This window comes from Mytilus trossulus, chromosome 8 (assembly GCF_036588685.1).
Source record: "Mytilus trossulus isolate FHL-02 chromosome 8, PNRI_Mtr1.1.1.hap1, whole genome shotgun sequence".
In the NCBI taxonomy this organism is placed as follows: Eukaryota; Metazoa; Mollusca; class Bivalvia; order Mytilida; family Mytilidae; genus Mytilus; species Mytilus trossulus.
Genome location: NC_086380.1, coordinates 61,389,532 through 61,412,838, shown reverse-complemented (window position 1 = coordinate 61,412,838; position 23,307 = coordinate 61,389,532). Strand labels below are relative to the sequence as shown.

At 31.9% G+C, this 23,307-nt stretch overlaps 1 protein-coding gene across 3 annotated transcripts in view; it reads right to left on the bottom strand.

The window, feature by feature from the left end:
• Positions 1-1,974: 1,974 nt before the first annotated feature.
• LOC134682018 (ankyrin-1-like) overlaps positions 1,975-23,307 on the bottom strand; it is a 38,463-nt gene continuing 17,130 nt past the window's right edge. The window contains exons 9-13 of one of the 3 annotated variants that reach the window (XM_063541626.1): positions 18,339-18,440; positions 12,053-12,157; positions 11,600-11,701; positions 9,049-9,150; positions 1,975-3,338 (exon numbers count right to left, since the gene is read on the bottom strand). In XM_063541626.1, the coding sequence (XP_063397696.1) occupies positions 3,231-3,338; positions 9,049-9,150; positions 11,600-11,701; positions 12,053-12,157; positions 18,339-18,440 (519 nt within the window). In that variant the 3' untranslated portion in view covers positions 1,975-3,230. The remainder of the gene's footprint in view (positions 3,339-9,048; positions 9,151-11,599; positions 11,702-12,052; positions 12,158-18,338; positions 18,441-23,307) is intronic. The other 2 variants (XM_063541627.1, XM_063541625.1) reach the window with 2 other exon arrangements.

Genomic DNA, 23,307 nt, shown 5'->3' with positions numbered 1-23,307 from the left:
ATTTGACCATGAATAACCATGAATAACCGAGCTTTTTATTGCCATTTTCACAGTTTTTCTGTACACATCATATTTTACACAAGAATTACCATTTTGTAATACTTGTTTCTATTGGACTTCTTAAGATAAACATCAGAAAGTATTTTCTATTTATGTCCCAATTCGAAAGTTTTAATCACCAATAACTAAGATTTTTTTTCATTTCAAATTAATGGGTTTTCTGTCTCAAAACATGTATTCAACTAAATTACCCAAATATTAATACTGATAACTAAAGGACTTCACAAAATAAACATAAAATAGTATGTTCTTTTTTCTACATATATATGGATCAAATTTCAAAAATATTTACAATTAACAACGGAGATTTTCTGCGTTTCCAGGGTTCAACGTTTTTTTCACTAAAAATTCCACACTAAAATTTCCGACAAAAGGGACGATTTTTCGTTCCCTATTGTGAATTTTCCATTTTTAGATGTTGATGTTCCTTTGGCACCATCTTGTGGTCTTTATATTTCACAACTTGTTTGCTATGCCCGTGTCTGTTGTGGCGTTTTTTGGTTTTAACGAACGCACCTTATATATTACTGCTAGATTATTAAACCAGGGATATCGTAACCATAAATTACTTAAAACATTTACTAAATTTTTCCATAGATATAAAGATTTGGGTTTGAAGTGTGGTTGTACCTGTAGAAAACTTATTTCAAACGGGATAGCACATCCTCATTTTTACGGAAATGTTGTTAACCCTGCCCGGAAATTTAGAAATGATCAATGTAAAATTGTCGCTCCTTTAGATAAACTAATATTTAAAGGTTACCTATTTAACAGTGTAATACGATCATTGAATATTGTTTTTATTGGTATAAATATTGATTTTGTTATCAGTAAATTAAAAGCTAACTAAATATTACTAGCATATTATCATCATTATATACAAATACATATTCATGGATCTACAATCTGTCGTTACCTGTAAATTGGCATTGCACAAGGTCATGTTTTTTTCTGGCTGTTTATTACGTCTTTACACTAGATCCATTGGATGTTTGATGTGTACGGACTGATAGTAAGTCTTAGATGCATGATTTTTTTTTATCAATTGTTAGTGGCTTTGAACTAGCTGTCAGATAACTGGGAGTACACTCAGATCTGTTCATTGTGTCTTTTTGTGTCGGGGTGTTTAAGTACCTGGCCACGTCCACTTGTAGTTTTGTCCATCTGACGACTTAAGCCTTTTTAAACTGATTTTCATAGTTCGTTCTTATGTTGTACTGTTATACAACTGTCCCGGGTTAGGGAGAGGGTTGAGATCCCGCTAACATATTTAACCCCGCCACATTAATTATGGATGTGCCTGTCCCTAGTCAGGAGCCTTTAAATCAGTGGTTGTCGTTTTTTATGTGTTACATATTTGTTTTTCGTTAATTTTTTTCATAAATAAGACCGTTAGTTTTCTCGTTTGAATTGTTTTACATTGTCTTATTGGGGCCTTTATAGCTGACTATGCGGTATGGGCTTTGCTCATTGATGAAGGCCGTACGGTGACCTATAGTTGTTAATGTCTGTGTCATTTTGGTCTTTTGTGGATAATATTCTCATTGGCAAGCATACCACATTTATTTTTTATTTACTATGTAAATTTACCTATTTAAATAATTTACGAATAAATCAAACTACTGTACCATATTATGTTTTGTACCCTTTTTAAAACGCAGATTATAAAAAACAGTGGTATCTTTTAACTAATTAGTCCCAATATAACGTAATCATCAAACTGACAATGATGGTTTTATTCAAGTACAGTTGCATGAGGGATCTAATTCATAGCGAATAGTTAAGTACTTATTACCGATCAATTTCATATTGGTCAAATGAAAAACAAAAAATTCATATAATCTAATATAATGAATAGTTGAAAACAAACACGCAACTTACATTTGAAAATGACAAAATTATTCACACGCAACTTATATTTGAAAATGACAAAATTTTTCAAAACATTTCTAGCATGAAGTAATCATGAATGTTAACAATAAACATTCACATGAGTTGCAAATTCTTCAATTTGGTCAGAAAATGGGTACTGGGATAATTACCAATGTAGTAATTCATTTCATCACTTAATCTTTAAAATATGTCATTATAATCTCAATTTTAGGCTATGATGTTCAATTTGATATGCAAGTTTGGTTTTCCATTGTGCTGTTGTAACGGTATCGTTTCGTGCATATATTTGCTGTTGAAATATTTTCCTATGTATATCAGGCATATCAAACGTTTGAATAAGAATTTTTGGTTACAAGAAATGATCCTTAATTCGAAAAGTACATGATATATAGCATGTAGAAGGTGAGCCATGAGTAATTACATACATTCCCTACCGCAACACTTGTACAACAAAATGTAAACAAATGAAAAGTTCATTTCACTTCTAGTGTTTTACACATTAAATATTTGATAAACTTGTTAATTGTCAACATCATCTTGAACCTGTATACAAACATAAACTAGAAATTCATAGCATAGCTGATGAAATGCTTCCCTCCTTTATATTTAGTAAAAACTTGAATTTTGACTTGTTACCATAGTTATAAGTATAGTGGATTACTGCCACAATTATAAAGAATCATTATAAAATATTTGTCAATCTTGCTACCGATTAAGTATTATAAATTACACCGCACAATTTAATACCTATTTGGGTTTTTTATGTAACATTTACCAGTACCTGACAATACTAAAGACGAAAATTCAACCAAATGCTAAATTCAATCAAATCCTTAGAAAAACTAACGTTTGTCGAAATTGAACTCAACCAAAGACTGGGACTGAACTCGGCTCAACGTTTTAATATAGTTATTTGCATAAGATGCGTATGTACAATTGAACATAAATTTTGAGTGGTTTGTAAATATTCGATTTATTCCTAAAATAATGTCCACATTTTCCAAAGGTATCTGAATAGTAAATCGCTTATGGTGTTTCTGTAGAGAAAGTGGTTGAGCTCATGTCAATAAAAAACATATCAGTTCAATTTATTCAATTTTCTTCTTTTTTTTTGTAACATACAATTAACCTTAGTTTACTTGTTCAAGGATAAAGTATGATGGATAGATGAATACAGATTTTATCGAAATTATGTTATTGACATAAAGTTTGATAGTTGTATCAGGTGGTTTAATAATCCCATCATCCGACGCAAATAACGTTGGGTAATAAATAACTCATACTCTAGTTTTCTTGTTGGGATCAATTTGTGTTCTTTCTAATAATAATTGGACTATTTCGGTGTCTTCTTTCTCAAGAGCGATATGTAAAACAGTCTTCCCATCCTGAAAGATAAAATGCTGAAATGTTAACAGTTAGGAAGACCAATACATAAAATAAATGATATATTGTCTTTGCGCATTCGATAACACAAAAAACAAGCAAAATAATTCCTAAAATAGATCGTGATGATTGGATTCAATAACTTTAGAAGTTATACAGGATTTGATAAGTTTAAAATACAAAATCGGGCAGGATGAAATATAACTGTAGGTTATAGGTGTGCTGGTTAAGTCATTAACCAATCATCACTAACTTAAAGCTCGTGCAGTTACATCATTTACTGACCGCCAAACCGAATAATAAAATTTTTTACAAAATGTATTTAAACTCTCTGTTATAAAATCGATATCACTGTGCAACCTTTCAAACTCATTGCGGATAATACACATAAATGTATATAACTATTGTAACGAACAAAAGTATAACAAATATATTTTGACAAAAAGACAGGATAATAACACGCTTTAAAGAATACATCAGCAATGTAAATACAAATCCTGGACCTGTGGCAGAAGTACAGCATCTAATAAAAAAACAATCTGCAATTTAAGTTAATTTCTAAACCAGGTTCAATCCACCAATTTCTACATTAGAAAATGCCTCTTATAAGTCACTTATATGACAGTTGTTTGATGTGTTTTAGTTTTTGATATCGAAATTTGTTTAGGGACTTACGTTTGGATTTTCCTCAGTATTGTTATGATTTTACTTTTTGTTCAAAATTTGTTATGGCCAAATGCATTATAAGACTACATTGCTGCAAAGTGAATCATCATAAAAGTGCTGATTATTACATTATAAAACAGGAAGTTTTTAAACTATATTAGCTAGTGCCAGAACCCTATATAGACAGAAGTTGAGGTCTTATGAATTGTTTGTTTCACAAACGTATCTTGAATTTACTAGAAAAAAGGAATATTTATTTGATAAATGGCTTACGTCAAAGTAAAGAGATAACAACTTTGATAAAATAAGACAATTGATGCTACTAGAAGAGTTCACGATGTGGCTTTATTAAGACTTTTAACGCAATTAGATGACAAATTGTTGAAACATTGCAAACTGCAGCTGTTATTCCCGATAAGTAAACCCTTTCGTATAAAAAAGAAGTTTTCAAATGTCAACATTTAAATACCTCCAGCGGAAATTACAAAAATTAAATAACTGAGCGTACTGAATGTAAATAAACTCATCATAGATACCAGGACTAAATTAAGTATATACGCCAGACGCGTTTCGTCTACAAAAGACTCATCAGTGACGCTCGAATCAAAAAAAGTTAAAAAGGCCAAAAAAAGTACGAAGTTGAAGAGCATTAGACCAAAATTCCTAAAAGTGTTGCCAAATACAGCTAAGGTAATCTATGCCTGAGGTAGAAAAGCCTTAGTATTTCAAAAAATTCAAAAATTTGTAAACAGTAAATTTATAAATATAACCATATCAATGACAATTCATGTCAGCACAAAAAGTGCTGACTACTGGGCTTGTGATACCCTCGGGGAAATAAATCTCCACCAGCAGTGGCATCGACCAAGTGGTTGTAAATAAACTCATCATAAATACCAGGACTAAATTTAGTATATACGCCAGACGCGTTTCGTCTACAAAAGACTCATCAGTGACGCTCGAATCCAAAAAAATTAAAAAGGCCAAAAAAAGTACGAAGTTGAAGAGCATTAGACCAAAATTCCTAAAAGTGTTGCCAAATACAGCTAAGGTAATCTATGCCTGAGGTAGAAAAGCCTTAGTATTTCAAAAAATTCAAATATTTGTAAACAGTACATTTATAAATATAACCATATCAATGACAATTCATGTCAGCACAAAAAGTGCTGACTACTGGGCTTGTGATACCCTCGGGGAAATAAATCTCCACCAGCAGTGGCATCGACCAAGTGGTTGTAAATAAACTCATCATAAATACCAGGACTAAATTTTGTATATACGCCAGACGCGTTTCGTCTACAAAAGACTCATCAGTGACGCTCGAATCCAAAAAAGTTAAAAAGGCCAGAAAAAAGTACGAAGTTGAAGAGCATTAGCACTAGCCTGTAGTACAAAACAAGAGTCAATTTAATAATAATATGTCTATTCCAAAATTGATCATTGATGTGAATTCACTGACTTTTGCTTATTGTAAGAAAACAATTCATATGATGGCTGATTGTTCCAGACTTCAGAAGAAGAATGAAAGAGATAATAAGTCCGGTGCTTGTAGGACATCCTTTGTTACCAAAAAGTTGAACTCTTCTACGAGAAAGGCTTCTAAGTCCAGTTTGCGTGATTACATGGAGAGTTATAAATCTGTATGTATGATGGGTTCAGCCTTGTTAATTGTGATGATACTACACCTCAGCCCTTTTAAAATTTTACGGGACACTGGAGCTTCTCAGATTTTATTGTTAGAAGATGTGTTGCCTTTGTACAAGGAGACTTCTTTTGGTGCCTCCGTATTGTAATAAACATTTTACAATTTATTCGAATTTAGAGAGGTCAAAATCGAGACCGGTAGTAGATGTTGAATCACACAAGAGTGCACACTCTGAAATGTCTCGCCTTCTTTACAAACCATTGATATTATGCTGATAGTCCTAATTATAAAGATTAACTATACTACAACTATCAAATAAATTTAACAAGAAATACATGTACACCTTACAATAATTCAATACACTGAATATAGCTGACCTTTTGCTTATAGTTTCTAAGAAAGAAAATCAAACATTGACCAATGACCCATGAAAATGAGGTCAAAGTCAGATGAATCGTACCAAACAGACATGTACAGCTTACAATCCTTCCATAAAACACATATATTTGACCTATTGCATATACTTTAAGAAAAACATACCAACAAACAGAAGCTTAACACTGAGCAATGCATCGTGAAAATGAGGTCAGGGTCAAATAATACCTATGGACTGAAATGTACATCATAAAATATTTCCATACACCAAATGTAGCTGACCTATTGCATAGTATCAGAAAAAGTGTCCACAACTTAAAAACTTAACACTGAGCAATGAACCATGAAAATGAGGTCAAGGTCAGATGACACCTGCCAGTTGAACATGTATACCTTACAATCCTTTCATACACCAAAAATACTAGACTTGACCACAAAACCTTACCCTTGTTAAGTGATCCATGAAATGAGGTCATGGTCAAGTAAAAACTGAGTGGCATAAGGACCTTGGATGGAACGAACATGCCGAATATTGTTATCTTATTACTCATATTAATAGAACATATAACATTACAATAAAATATATCTTAACTTTTTTCTGAAAGTAGTCCCTGAGCCATAAAAATGAGGACAATGACAATTAACACGTGACACGGTGACAGACAGAAACTGCGTAACGTAATACATCTATTTACAACGTATGAAGCATCAAGGGTTTTCACCTTCTAAAATATAAAGCTTTTAAGAAGTAATTTAACGCCGCCGCCGACGGATCACTATCCCTATGTCGAGCTTTCTGTAACTTAAGTTGCAGGCTTGACGAAAAAGATGATGCTGAGTTGTATTCAGATTGTGTTAGGGCGATGTCAAGAAAACAACAAAATGAAAACATACAAGAAGACCAGTAAAGAATCGTTTGACCATCGACCTAGTAACAACACCAACTGGAGATTTAACATCCAAAACCAGTTCACCGGTAACAATAGGTTCACTTTATTTGTACCCAGATCATTTCCTAACAAGAGGGATACAGTATAAAACATACGCAAGAATACTCAGCACAGAAAAATACATATTAAATAGATATGAAAGTTCATTAAAACATGTAAACAGCAGTATAACAACGGACCCCTAAACATAAAGTGATAATTTGTACATAGAGAAGAAACCGGAGTTGTAGAACAAAGTTTAGTACTTTTTTTAGTTTTTAATTATAGTTCATAATCGAATCTTTGTATTATTCAAAAATGACATTAAGGTGGTATGGGTGTCTAAATTAAAAATAATAGAATTTGTTCATGTTTTGCCAAAACGTAGTATCTATTGATGCATGTTCAACAAAATAATAAAAATCATAGGAGACCGCGCATTTTTTCAAACTACAGGTTGTAACAAAATGACCCATTTTGTATGGATTATACATGAAAACAAAACATAATTATGTGATTAGAAGCTAAACTAAATAATAAAGTTGTAAAATAAAATACGAGAAGATGGCTTTTCTAAAATGCTTTCAGAATATCAAAAGAAAAGAGTCACCGTTTGTTTCTTTCGGCTAAAATACAAGATGGCAAAATTCCATGTATATTCGTTCAGAAAATGCACTTTTTCAGAGTTACCTCCCCTTAGAATGTCAATTTAAAAACATTAAAAAATCTATCAAAAATAATCTACATTTTGTAAAAATATTAATATTTAGAAATTATAACTTTTTTAATTTATTCTTTCAAATGCAAATTCATATTAGTTATCTGCATTCCTGCATCAAATTTTGCTAACTTGATTGAAAATCTTGACCTTAGATTCTCTGTTTTTTACAATCCAATATGGCGAAAGACACCTTAACATATACACAATGTTAATTTTATGTAAAATTTCTTTTTACATGCCTTTAATTTGTACATTTGGAGAAAGTATGAAAAAATAATAGAATAGAATACGGTTTTTTTTTCATATTGTTTAAATTTTTGTAGTTTTTTAATTGTTCTTAACTTTTAGCGACAAGTATGATTCGGAATAGAATATAATCAGCTTAATTTTCTGATTTGCGTTTGATATACATGTATGTTGATTAAATGCATACAGAGCTTCTTGTAGATAGTGATTTGCTTTAATATGATATGCCTCATTAACTGTTTTGGTTTTGCTTTTTAGGTATATTGAGTGAAAAAAAAGTAAAAACACATCATAAATGCCATGCGTCTGAAGTGTGTTTCTGAATTTACTTTCATCAGGAGTATTAGAAAGCAAAGGACCAAAAATACCTACCGTATGAGACTCTTTACCGGGTTTGTAGTTATATGAACAACACGACGGGTGCCATATGTGGAGCAAGATCTGCTTATTATTCCGGAGCACCTGCAATCACCCCTCTTTAAATTTTAATCTCCCCCTGATATCATTTGCCCCTCTTTTGCGTATGGCGGAAGTTAATGTTAAGTTGGTACACATTGTGCTTTAAATATCTTCCAGTCTGATAATTTACATATTTAACTAAGTAAATGATAGCTTTATCTTAGGGATCAAAATAGTTCGATACCAACCATTTTTCATGATAAAGCTGTTCGATAACTAATCAATTCGATGACATTTTTTTTAACGGCACATTCGGCACATTACATGTTCTGTTCATGCAACGTGAGGCATGAGAAACAGAGAAAAAGTTGAATTTACTCCATACAAGGGATTCTTACATTTTAAACATGGTGGAATTCTCGTTTTAAGTCTACAAGTCTACAATAACTAAACAGACATTCTATTTGAAACAGAATATTTCTATTCTTTTCCACTTTTTCAACTTGTTTCACCACACTTTTGAAACACATTTATGGGATGATGGCATTAAAGAACCCAACAACAAAAAATCCTCATCCGTTAATAACACAATATGAAACATTGATTGGAAACCATTTACACTGATGAATATAACTTACGTGTCACAAGTTAAGAAATTAGAAAGTTTAACACATGTCCTCACCAAATTAACAAAGGTTAACAATTCTCCTGGAAAGAACTATATTCCATACCTTATTCATTTCATATGGATTTATATCTGTTTTCTCTAATAACAGCTTGACTACGTCAAGTTGTCCACCTTCAGTAGCACAATGTAAAGGGTTGTCACCGGACTGAAATATTGATTAAAATTTGACAGAATAGTATAAAAACATTAAAATCAAAGCACTGTAAGCGCTATATGCAGTTATTCAGAAACCATGGTTAATGTCATGATGAAAGCTGCGACAATGTTTTTTTAAGTGTTTTCACAGCTTGAAGTATCTCATGTATCAATTTTTTCTGGTTTAACTGCTGCACTGTCCTACACGTTTTTCAAACCTTAATCCTTTCTCTTAGTAATACTTTAAAAAATTATAAATTTTAATACCAAAAGGAGTAGGTCCAGTAAGACCCCTATTTGGCCCCAAAATATAGCAGTTTTACAAAATTGTTGTAATGTAAACTTTTAGTTATTTATTGGATAGCAGAATGCTTCTGCTACATAAATATGGGTTGTTTTTGACAATACAATGCACATGTTTCGGGTACTAGCACCTTTAAGTCATGCTAAATTACTGTAATCTTCACAATTCTGGCATTTTAGTTAAAATTATACTTTTTCCGTGTAAAACGAAAGTGGCCGTATTCGTGTTCATCATAAATATTGAAATGTTAGTTTTATTTGATGATAATGCTTAAAATATATAAAGGTTGAGGCTGAACACGGATGCAATCACTTTCATTTTTGACAAATAACATCTGAAAAGTGACATTTTTCGGCATATTTAGTAGATTATCAGGATGACATTCATAAAAAAAAAAACTGTTTTGAAATTGTCATATGTCCTGGTGTACATGATTACATCATTTACATTGAAGTGTGGTACACAAATTAGGTCGGATTCAAATACATGTACGATATAGATATTGGCATGACTTGCGAAACATACAAACAAAGAAGAAACATGTTTCAAATTGTTATTGACAGATCATATAGATAATGAGACATTAGTTTGAATAAAACGAAATTTTAAAGGGGCACTGGCTGTCAAATTCATGGTCACAGATTTGACTCAAATTCTCATATTTGATTTATAACAAATTGAATGTAAAACATTTATCCAAACTACCAAAAGTCCAAAAGAAACAGTTGACAGAGCATGGAGTAGAGAATATGTAGGTTCGTTTTGTGTGCGTTTTAGTCCAGACGCCATCTAATTAACTATCGATTTGACCTCAAATGACCATATAAGCGATGTAAACATAATATAGATATGAATGATTAAACCAACACGTGCATTTAGATTTGTATAGGTCTGTTTGATTTTATTTCATAGATTAAACATATATGTTACTCATTCTTTTTAACCGTATAAGAATGATTTTTATATGGATGGAATAAGTAATCAAATGGGTTACCGTTATTTTCACTTTCATTGTTGACATTCTTTTTCTTTAAAAAAAAACCAGTTCACGTACAATGCATGCGTTGACATCTGTAGCTAGGGGTTAAACTGAATTTCACATGAATACGGTTTAATGAGGTCGACTGATTCACTTGCAAGTGAATTAGAAAATATCAATGTTTCTTCGCTTAATTTGACAAAATTGAACTATTTTGGCTTCTAAACGCGAATTATTATTTCACTATTTCACTTTCATTATTGGTATAACAAAAAAAATCTTACTTTAAATTTTGTATATATCTCGTAGCTAGTACCCTTTAAAATGTTCTTAAACTATTGAAAAATTGACAGTTATCCTGCTATGTATTCAAACTGATTCCAAGTCTGAAACACGTACAAATCGTGTCGGTCAAAAAATACGTTATGTGGAATCCAAAACTTACCGTTCCGTTCAATCAAAATGTGATGTATAAACACAAATATACCTCTCAATCCTTTATGGGTTGATTTAACATACAGAAATAAAATACACAAATAAGTAAGCGATGAAAATGTAAAAATGCCTTTTGTGCTTCTTTGTTGGATAATTGTTTGTTTTTTGATGTGATTAAGATAGTTACACGATGTTGAATGCTGTACCCCTATTTTAACATTTTTACCTTTTATGTATGTTTGTTTTGTTCACGCATCGTTGTCAATATAATGGAATTTGATGCGACTGTCATACAAATGAATGGTTTAGCGTTATAAAACTTGGTTCCTTCCGCAATTTTTTACATAAGACAATGCCTGTACCAAGTCAGGAATATGACAGTTGTGCATACGTTTGATGTGTTTTATCTTTTAACTTTGCCATTTGATTAGGGACTTTCCGTTTTGAATTTTCCACGGAGCTCAGTATTTTTGTGATTTTTTTCTTTTTATTTCCTCCTCTTCCCACATTTTCAATTAGTTTAAACAATCAAATAACCAGCTAACATGATATAAAATATTCACACTGATAGATTTACCTAATGGATAGATTTAACACAAGAAAGAGTGAAGTTGAATGAATGGATTCACTGAATTAACGGTTAATAGTCAATCCTTGAAAGAACTATTAGAAAGTTTTACACATTTCTTCACCAAATGAACAAAAGTTAACAATTATCCTGGAAAGAACTATATTCCATACCTTATTCATTGCATTTGGATTTATATCTGTTTTCTCTAACAACAACTGGACTACGTCGAGATGTCCACCTTTAGTAGCACAATGTAAGAGGTTATTACCGGACTGAAATATTGATTGAAATTTGACAGAATAGTAGACAAATATAAAAATAAACAATTGTCAAGAAACGTCTTTTATTCAAACGTTTATTATTCTCAGTAAATATTTATCACAGATACCAGGATTATAATTTAGAACGTCAGACGCGGGTTTCCTCTACATAAGACTCATCAGTGACGCTCATATCAAAATATTTATAAAGCCAATCAAGTTTAAAGTTTAAAAGCATTGAAAATCTAAAATTACAAAAACTTGTGCCAAATACGCGTACGGCTAAGGAAATATATGCCTGGAGTGAACTATGCACGAGTTTAACGCGTGAATGTTGATCCTAGTAAAAGCTACATGCCATACCTTATTTACTTCATTTGGATCTAAATCTCTCCTCCTTAATAGCAATTTGATAATGTTGAGGTTTCGATCTCTAACAGCAGTGTGTAAGGGAGTGTCCCCGTTGATCTGGAAATTAAAAGGCCTATATGTTCAGCTCTTACATATTATTTAGAGTCAAATGACGCTTATAATTCATGCAACGTGGTGCATAAAAAACATGTTAAACAGAGAAAAACTAACTGCCATTTGTTTCTGATAAGGTTGTTAAAGTTCCAGTTTTGCATTTGACTTACAATAAAGAATGCTTTCATTATTAGTGTAAGTAGTCCGATGCACTAGCCACAACACCACGACTCTCTTTGTATATTTACATTGTATCATAGATCAAATTTATTCGTTCATTGTGTGTTAATTTGTTTAACTTCGTTTTTGATTCCAATTGATGTTTTATAGTGTGTCTTTCTATGTTGTAATGGTACACTATTTTTTCAGATAAGGGAGATTGCTTGGTACCATTAAAACTTTTAACATCTGATCTGATGTCTTATAGTTGACGTTTGTTTTTGTGGTTTATAAGTGTTTCTCGTATCTCGAGTTTTCTCGTTTTTATATAGATAAGACCGTTGGTTTTCTCGTTTTTATATAGATAAGACCGTTGGTTTTCCCGTTTGAATGGCTTTACATTATTATTTTTTTTACCCTTAATAGCTGTTCTGTGTAAGCCAAGGTCGTACCATGCCCTACAATGGTTTACTTTTATAATTGTGACTTGGATGGAGATGTGTTTCATTGGCACCCATACCACATCTTCCTATATCTATATATATCATTACTGTAGTACGATGCTAGATTACAACTGACGTGTGAAGGTAAAACCCGTCCATCGAAGCACAGGTGGTCTTGTGGTCTAGCGCGCCGGTTACAGTGCAGACGATTTACTGTCACGATATCTCAGTACCATGGGTTCAAATTCCGGCGAGGGAAGAATAAAACACTTGCAAAAGCAAATTTACGGATCTAACATTGTTGGGTTAATGTTTAGACGAGTTGTATATATATATAAAAAGATCACTATAATAAATGTTCTTGTGTATAGATATATATATATAAGAGTCTAAATTGAAAACGACGTTCAAACCTATGATTGCGTTGGATAAAAACCTCATTTTTTCATACGTGTGCATGTCAAACAAATTTATTTGTAGAAGGGTATAAAACAGCACAAAAACATTTTCCAAAAGACCTAAAAAGTGTAAAAGTATATTTACCAAAACGCGTTAGACTAACAGGTCGAACAACTGATGTTCTTAAACCCTACTGACTGCCATTGGCAATTGCCAAATAAAATTAATCACAAGATGTAACAAAATGGATCTTAACCCTTTAACGTTCCTACCGGTCAATTTGACCGATAAGCTAAATTTGTGGCGGAGTAGTTTGCATGAAGTTTTGTATCGTTGACAATTTTTGACGTACATATGTGGTTGTGGGCTCAAATTGAAGATCAGTATACCACCACCCTGATTTTTGGTGTCTGAAACCAACAAAATGCAATGCATTATGTCAATTTGCCCTAAATTGACAAGATTTTTTGGGGGGAAAACTGTTTTTTTTCTATTTTTAAATAGAATATTTTCACCAAATGTCACAAGACAAATTGTTGCTGTTTTTTTGTTTTTAAATGACAATTTTGATAACTGTGTCGTGATCATTTACAAGAATACTATCAAAACTGTAAGTAAAACCCATACACATACAAAAAATCTGATTCATAGAGTATCAACACTGAAACAAACTCAACTTACAAGGAATTTTCATGTTTTGTTTTGTCAGTTTTTATAGCAAAAGAGATGAGAACATCTAAAATGTGTTAAAAATTGTTAGCCAAGTCGGAATAGCAATAACAAATCTTTGTTTTCTTTAGTGTCTGGTTATGAGGGTGTTGGATATCGTATCTCTCAGGTAAAGAAATAGTCCCATATAGACGAAAAAACGAACATTTCTGAATAACTTTCTTACAAATTTGCTTCAAAAAATAATAATTTTCAAAAAATAGCTTCTTAAGAAAACGAAGTTTGATTATGTTCTCCCAAAATTAATTTCTAGTCTTACAGAGAAGGTGACTTATATGCTTAAATTTCATAAGATTTCCAATGGTTTCTGTGGCTCAGTGGAAAGATTCACAGTCTTACACCCGGATGGTCGCGTGTTCAAACCTCACTGCCGGAGGATGAAAAAATAAATTCCTATATTAAATGTAACTTAACTTAACTTTACTTTCAATTTCAATTAAGACAACTGAAATACATGATTTACATCAAACCCCCCCCCCCTTTTTCTCCCCTCTCTCTGTTTTTGTTTCATTCTTAGCCTGGGCACTCAATAATACCAGATTTTCATTCAATATTTACTAAAAATTCTTTCCTAAAGGCTCATTTTTGTAAGCTGTTATGAATAGTACATCTTTAACATAAACTTGAGCCATTTATTAGACTATGACAAAAATTCTCAAAAAAACCACTATTTTTCGGAGTTTCGAGTCTTGATATTTCTACCAATCAGACAGGTTTTGCATCTTTCTGTATAAAGTTTTCACCGATAACGTTTCCGAAAGTCTTCCTGCATTAATTTAACACTAAAACTATGTTCTATTTTTGTCACTAAATGTCTGTAAAACCGCTTTTCCGCTTGAATTGTACATTTTTGTCACTTTAATTCAGCATGTCACGTGACTTTTGTGAGATATCACGTGACCAACGTCAGAAATTATTTTCCTTAAATCAAGTTTTCCTGAAACCTTGGTCAATTACCTATCAGATGAGTCTAACTTGTCCTTTGAGTTAGCTTTTTATCGAAATGTGCAATTGATTGAAAACAGATATCCTTTATTCGGGAAGAAAAGGTAAAAAATCCTTGAATGTTAAAGGGTTAATATAACTTTAATACTAAACAGAAGTTTTGTGAAACAAGACCGATAAATAGATGGAAAACAAAACACTAAAAAGTGTTGAATATCATCGCACAAAGATGGAAAAACTGAACAGATGATATAAATTATACACTAATTGCAATTATTTTGGCTCAACAAATGGCCTTCCTCCATGACAAAAGTTTAAACAATACTGATATATAACGTAAAAGGTGTAAACATAGATCAGTAATAATACAGGTAAGTTTTGTTCGATTGATTTTAATCCAAAATCCTGAATATAATAATATAAACACTAGACTGTAAATTTAATTATTTCTTTCTTTTGATTCCATCTGGATGGAGGACACCCATTGTTTTCAACAAATGGCACTGCTATGGGTACAAAAATGGCTCCATCTTATGCCAATATATATAGGGGTGAAGTTGAAAAGCAACTGCTGTAGTGCTCCATCGAAAAACCGCTTTCCTGGTATCGATTCATTGAAGACATTGACATGAAATAGGACAAGGGAGACCAAGAATTACAAACTTTTATAACAAATGCTAACAATCAACACCCTACCACTAATAAACACAGATATATACTCTAAACCTACAGATACTAATCAGTACTTGTCGCCTGAAAGTTGCCTTCCTCGTCATTAATCGAACATTGTTTCTGTTAGCGCTTCCACCGCATCTCCTGCGGTTCATCAAATAGAATTAATAGCGTTAATAGTAACGACTTGTGACGTTACGTTATAGTTACGACTTGTGACGTTATGTTATAGTAACGACTTGTGACGTTATGTTATAGTAACGACTTGTTACGTAACGTTATAGAAACGTCATGCAGTAATTGTATATATCTTATGCAATCTTATTAACGGACCGAATTTCACTTCCTTTTTAATGTCGGCTTATAAAGTTCAATAAAATATTGTTCTTTGGCTTCACGCGGGATTTTCATCTTCGGTCCACATCTTACAAAAGGGATATATTTTCAATTTCCCTTTCCCTATTGGTCAAAGTGTTCAGAACAGGGAAAAATTCTGATTGACGGGTCCTTCATCTGCTGTTTATGAACTATTACCTCTCAATTAGTCTATTGATTTGACCTATGTAGTTTTTATTAAAAGTGTGACAGGTTGCACAATATATGAATTTTTTCCAATAACAGTTCATGCTTTTATTCGGTTTGATTACTGTGCCGGATATCAGAGGTTTTTTTTTCTTTGTCCCACTTCTAACATTTCGCACGTTCCACATCTGGGATCCCCGCATTTATGTACTTCTGCTACATTCTGTGTATTTAATTTTGCTCGTTTAAAAAGTTTCTTTAGATTTGGTGCTTGTCGACGACTCACAATAAGCTGTGATTTATCGACTAGATCTTTCATTTTCTTTGATTGGTGTAGAATAGGTAAAAAAAACTTTAGTAGAATTAAAGATATGGTGATGACGTGGATTATAACAAACGAAATTGATTGTTGTTTATTTTTTTTGTCATCCCTTGATACTGTTTTTCTCAGTTCAGCGATTGAAATCTCAATGCTTTTTTTATTCGATTGTCAATTAAACTGACTGGGTAGTAACATCTTTTTAGATATTTTTTCAATGCCTGTAGTCTCTTATTACGCAACTCAAAATGATAACAATAATACTGTTATGCATATCCGTCGGCTAAATTAAAAGGAATATTTCGTTTGGTATGTGAACTAAAATCTAAATATTGATGGGTATCAGTGGGTTTACAGTATAAGTCCGTTATTATTTGTTCGTCGTCCTTGATAATATTGGTGGCTAAGAACGGGACTTTTGAATAGCTGGAATCAGAAGTGAACTGTATCTATGCATTTAAGACATTCAACATTGAATGAAATTTATCTAGTTCAATTTCACTTTTCGTGCAGAAAATAAAACATACCGCCTTCAATTTTCTCTAATATAAGTTTTCATTAAATTCGGAAGGTATCGTTTCGTACAATTGTTTTTCTATGCAACCCATTACCACAGTGGCATATGTTTGTGCCACCTTGGTACCCACCGCAGTTCCCTTGATTTGAAGATAATTAGTGTCGTCAAACTGGAAGTAGTTGTTCTTAAGGATGAGTTTTAATCCTGTGATGATGAAGTCATTGGAAAAACGTTCCCGAATTTCATATAAAGACTTTTCCAACCAGTAATGTACAGCTTTTAATGCTAATTCGTGAGGAATGTTCGTGTAAAGGCTTATCACGTGAAAACTCACTAGTATTGTATCAAGAGGTACCCGGTCTGGAATATAGTTAAGAAAATCCAGGTCATCTCTGACAAAAATGGCAATTTTATACAAAGTGGTTTAAGCAGAATATCAAGGAGGTTTCTTAGACTTTTGGTACTATATGAAGGTCCTGCAACAATCTATTTTCTATTAAGATCAGTAGGCCTGTTGATTTTAATATACATAGAATCACAGTTTTCTATATGATCTTGAATGTCCTTGGATTTGTGGATTTTCGGAAGGCCGCAGAAATTTATTGTTTTAACCTGAAAATGTTTAATAAAATTAACGGTACCAATTTTCTTGCACCAGATGCGTATTTCGACAATACATGTCTCTTCAGTGATGCTCGTGGATGATATATTTCCTTATCGTTAAGGTTGCTTGAATATTCCTTTATCAGTTTTCTTTTTTTCAACATGATGCTTTTGTCTCTATTTCCATTCAGTTTTTAGTAGAATTCACCGTCTTCAAGTTGATTAAGAACGATTTCTTTGTAGTGATCTTTGTCCATAATCGCTATACCCCCGCCTTATATCAATATCTACAAATTACATGTTAAGTTCATGCAACGTGAGGTATATAAGAACATGTTTAACAGAGAAAAAGTTGTGTTTCTTACTATGTTGTCAATGTTCAATTTTGCTTTTGACTTTCAATAGAGAATGGTCATTGATGAATCTTTTGTCGACGAAACGAGCGTCTGGCGTAATTGTAAAATTTCAATCCTGGTATCTCGGATGAATTTATTTATAACAGCTGGATCGATGCCACTGCTGGTGGGGTTTGAATTTCCCGAGGGTATCATCAGCCAAGTAGTCAGCACTTCTGTGTTGACTGGCTATTTCATTGATTAACATTCTATTTGAAAAAGAATAATTCTGTTATTTCGACTTTTTCAATTTGTTTGACCATACTATTAAAAGACATGTATTTGATGACAACATCAATGCAAACAACCACAAAACAGCACCAACCGCTTATAAGAATTTAAATACAACGTTGAGTGGAAACCATTTACATTTATTAATATAACTTACGTGTCACAATTCCATAAATATGAAAGTTTTACGAATGTCTTCACCGAACTAACAGAAGTTAAAAATCCTCCTGGAATGAACTATTTTCTTTACCTTATTCATTTCCTTTGGATTGATATCTGTTTTCTCTAGTAACAACTGGACCAACTCGAAATGTCCACCTTTAATAGCACAATGTAAGGGAGTATCGCCGGACTGAAATATTGATTGAAATTTGACAGAAAGGTAGACAAATATAAAAATATCTTTCAGTTTGTTGGTTAACATATCAAACTAACAAATTGATCTTTATCTTATGAATCAAAATAATTCAATACCAACTTTTTTTCATGATACAGCTGTTCGATAAACAATCCCTTGGTTGACATTTTTGGTAGCCAAATCGGCATATTACATGTTAAGTTTATTCTTACATTTTACCAAACGGTGTTATTATCGGTTTTAGTCGACAAATCTTCTGCGAATACCTATACATGCATTATATTTTCAAATTAATTATTTTCGACTTTTTGGACTTTATCAATTTGTTTGATCAAACTTCGAAAACATATGTATAGGATGATGCCATCAAAGAATCAGGAACATATATATTAACGGGACTTGACACTACCTAAATATCGCCGATTTCCTTGTCGTGTAGTAATCAATAAATGACACGATACAGTAACGGACATGTGATAAATACGTATTAGCTGATATTGTCGATAATTAACGGCTCTACATTTCCTATTCGAATCAGCTCCAAACTATTGGTTTGGAAACTTGTTTTTCTTCGTTCATTAAACATATGAATATAATGAATCAATATTATAACTATACAAGTAAAAAAAAAAGAGAAATATTGAATAAAAAACGGCAAATTATTATTATAATCGTCCTCCCTATTCAAATTAAAAACTTTTCAAAATAAATAAATAAAGTTATTTGACACGGTTTTTTTTATAAAATAAAAACAAATCTCTTCTAGTAAATCGTTTTATCTTAAAAATAACTTTCTTCTTTTTAAATGATTTATTTTAGTTTCCAATTATTAAATTAAAAAGCCATGGATAATTCTTATAATTAAAGAAGCATAGTGAATAATTACAAAGAAAGCTCGAGGAAAGCATAATTCTAGTGTTTGAATAAAAAACGTATCTTGTTCTTTCTTTTTTTCTTGTGTATTAGCTTCCTATCTAAGGAACACCCCGCAATGGGTAATCAGGAGTATTTACAGTAGTGGGTGAATCAAAGATTTATTTTATATTTTTAAAAGTTAATTACAATATGGGTTAAAAAGTAAAAAAAATCATCTTCTGGGTTTTACTGAGGTTTTGCAGATTGTGGAAAACTATAAAAATCTAGCAAAAGTGCTACAATGTTTTGGTTAATGTTAAAAAATTGTTCCCATCCTTTGCAACCTATGAAATTTGTGACAAGGACTTTGAGAGGAGGGAAATACTTCATACGAGTTTCCCTTAAGGTAAAGTTACAGTAAATGGGCTATGTCACAGATTTCAGTAAAATTTGGCAAACAATTCTGGCTCGATGAACTTCAACTGAAAATCGAAAAATAATGCATTTATCTCAATTATCATTTTAAATACTACTGATTGAATTCTTACAAAATGGGTGAACATTTGTATAGAAAGCACATAAAATCGGCGAAAAACCTTCTAAAATTTGTCTTAAAATCGCCAAATCTCTCATTCTACTCCATAGATTTTTCTTAAAAAACTATATGTTGTTGATAAATAAATTTTCGTTATAATGATGCAAAATAAAGATAGGGTCACCGACTTCGTTTTTACGGTATACTTCATTTAAAGTTGCGTTCTTTGTGAAAATATCCAACAAAACGTCGAAATAATCGTAACGTTATCGCGTTGCAGGCCGTAAAATGTTGATTTTTGACGTTTTTCACTACCAACAAGGTAACAAATTGATTATTAGACAAAAAACGAAGTCGGTGACCCTATGATTATTTTATATCATTAAAACAGAAATTTATGTGTCAACAATATATAGTTTTTTAAGAAAAATCTATGGAGTGGAATTAAAGATTTGGCGATTTTAAGACAAATTTTAGAAGGTTTTTCTCCGATTTTATGTGCTTTCTATACAAATATTCACCCATATTAAAAGAAACCAATCTGCAATTTTTCTGATAATAAAAGAGATAAATGTATTATTTTTTCGGTTTTCAGTTGTAGTTCAACGAGCCAAGGTTGTATGCAAATTTTTAGCAAAATCTGCGGCATAGCCCAATTACTGTTCCTTGACCTTAAAGCTGGACAGAATGTTAAGACATGCGTTAAATCTTAAGCTTCGTCCTCCCTCTGACAAAGCAGGCATGTTGCATGTATCTTGTATTGGCTAAATTTGTATTTGTCGGCCTGTACCAAGTATGTACCAGTGTGAGCATACGAGCTTTGATCATGCTTCTCCGTACATCTAATAAGCTCTGTGATGCAGATTTTCAGACTGGGTGGACAGTACCTATTTCTAAGATGGTTGTGTTGAGTGAACTCCATGATGATTTTGACTTTGCCTTTTCTTGTAGTTCATAGGTCCAGTATTTGTTGATTGTGGATCTCAGAATTTTTTCCATACAACTTTTGAAGTCAGTTTTATACTGGAGTCAAGAATGTTTGGCAGGTTGTATTGTTTATACAAGTCCTCATTAAATTTTAGGTTCCAATATAAATAATTGTTTTCATTAAACAGCTTTTTTAGCTGATTAAAATGTAACTTCGAAATTGATTGCGGATCGAAATATTTGATTTACGCAATTAACACAATTATTCATCCTAATTAAAAATGATGAAAATATTATGAAAAACCCACCAAGCCGACCGAGAAATCTTGCTTTGATCATCATTCCTCAACATTCATGACAAAATACACACAAGCCCACAAATTCGAGAATGAACTTTGTAAATCCAAATCATTCATTTGCTAACCATGTACGACACAGAGAACTTCTAAATTGGTCTGATGATATCGACGTTGATGCTCTACTCAAATGCTACACAGAGTCTGAAACTGCCTAGTTTTTAGATAAAGATTTTGAGACTTCACCTGCCAAAAAGTATAAGACAGCAGCAACAACACCATATCAGCCTAGCTAACTCAACACACCCTGTTGTCCGTGTCCAGATGGTTACAAGACGTACAAGTCAATTGCTGGGTTTAAAGGTCATGTACGACAAAAGCATGGCATTACATGAATAAAAGGAATTTTCTTCTATTCACATCTATATATAATTATTATGTCTTCTTTTCTCAGAGTGCTCAAGAATGTATTTTTTTTGTCAATGCATATTTTAGTACGGAAAAACTTAAACCTCAATCATGACCAGTTCTTTGGTATATATATTTTAAGTCTTCATATGAATTGTATCCAAATTAGATTGAATGACTATAAAAAGTATTTTCCCCATGTTAAACCTGCCACATTCTGTATGTATGTGCCTGTCCCAAGTCAGGAGACTGTATTCAGTGGTTTTCGTTTGTTTCTGTTTTACATATTTGTTTTTCATTAATTTTTTGTACATAAAAAAGGCCATTAGGTTTGTTGTTTGAATTTTTTCTTTTTCACTTCGGGTTTTTATAGCTATCTCTGCGGTATGGGCTTTGCTCCTTGTTGAAGGCCATATAATCCAGTTGTTGTTAATTTCTGTGTCATTTGGTCTCTTGTGGACAGTTATCTCATTGGTTATCATACCACATCTCCTTTTATATTGCTAGCTTTAATGAATGAAATAAATTTCAGCACAATTAAATAAATTTGCTTTTTTCAAGTTGCAAATATATATTTTGGTTTGTTGATCTCTTGTAAATACAAGTCTCATTGGTAATCACAATGTGTTTCAGGTTATGATTTGAAGCATAATTTTAACTGATATAATTTTTGCAATGATGGATTAGCGTTTTCTATTTGTGACGAAACCAATAAGACTTTTTATTGAATATGAAATAAATAACAAACAAACTGGTATTAAATTGCTATGCTCTCTTTAATAGAGAAAGGATCGTATTGGTAGACAATATAATGTTCGATATTTTTATTGTTCTCATCTTGCTAAAAAAGGAAAGCTGATGTCTGAACACTGGTTATATCACCTAATTCTGTCTATTCAGTGATGGGCCAAAAAAATGTATCTGTATGAACTGTATACGTATCTGCAATACAAATTATAATTTTAATAAATTGATAAAATATAAATTGGGAATGTGTCCACAGGGCACAAATTAAACCCCTGCTACAAAGCTTCCAAAATTCTAAATAAACCTTATCTATTATCATGATTATAATATTAAAAATGCAAAATGAAGCCATTCAAGAACCAAGCCACTTTGACATTTTGTTTTCATAACAATTATATGATCATTATTGAATAAATTTTAATCTCAATGTCAACATGACCTCATTTAAAAGTTCTAGAAAAAAAAAACACCAATTTATTTTCAAATCAGTTATTTTCTATTTTAAGGGAAAAAATCAAAAGTAAATTGTGACTTTTAGTCTTGTGAAGGTAAAGAAAGAATAGAAATTAATAAAAAAAAAATCTTCTGCTAAAAGGTAAACTAGATAGTTATACATCATGCTTGGAGCACACCAATTGAAAAGATTTCACCTGGTCGAAGATTAATAGATTTTAAATAATATCCACTCCAAATTACATTATCCTGTAAAACTTTTAAATCACAAGGCCTTTTAAATTCAGTAGATAAGTAAAGTTATACACAAGTTTAAGAAAAATATGTTTTTAGCTGTAAAACACACCTGTTCCATGATTATTAAACCTTATTTAAGTTGTTCTTGTATGCCATGTCTTTATTTTTGACAAAACATGTTTAGATTTAATAAACTTCATATAGTCATGCAAGCTACAAACAGTTTTAACGTTAAAATGAATACAACCTGATACATGAGTGCATGTAATGTTCAAGTTGTTATCAGTGATAATGATTATCAAAGATTTCCATCATTGTTTTTTCTTACCAAATTTAGCTCCAAATCTCAACATACAAATATATGCATACTAGTCTAGAGACTTCATAACCATGATTACATGGA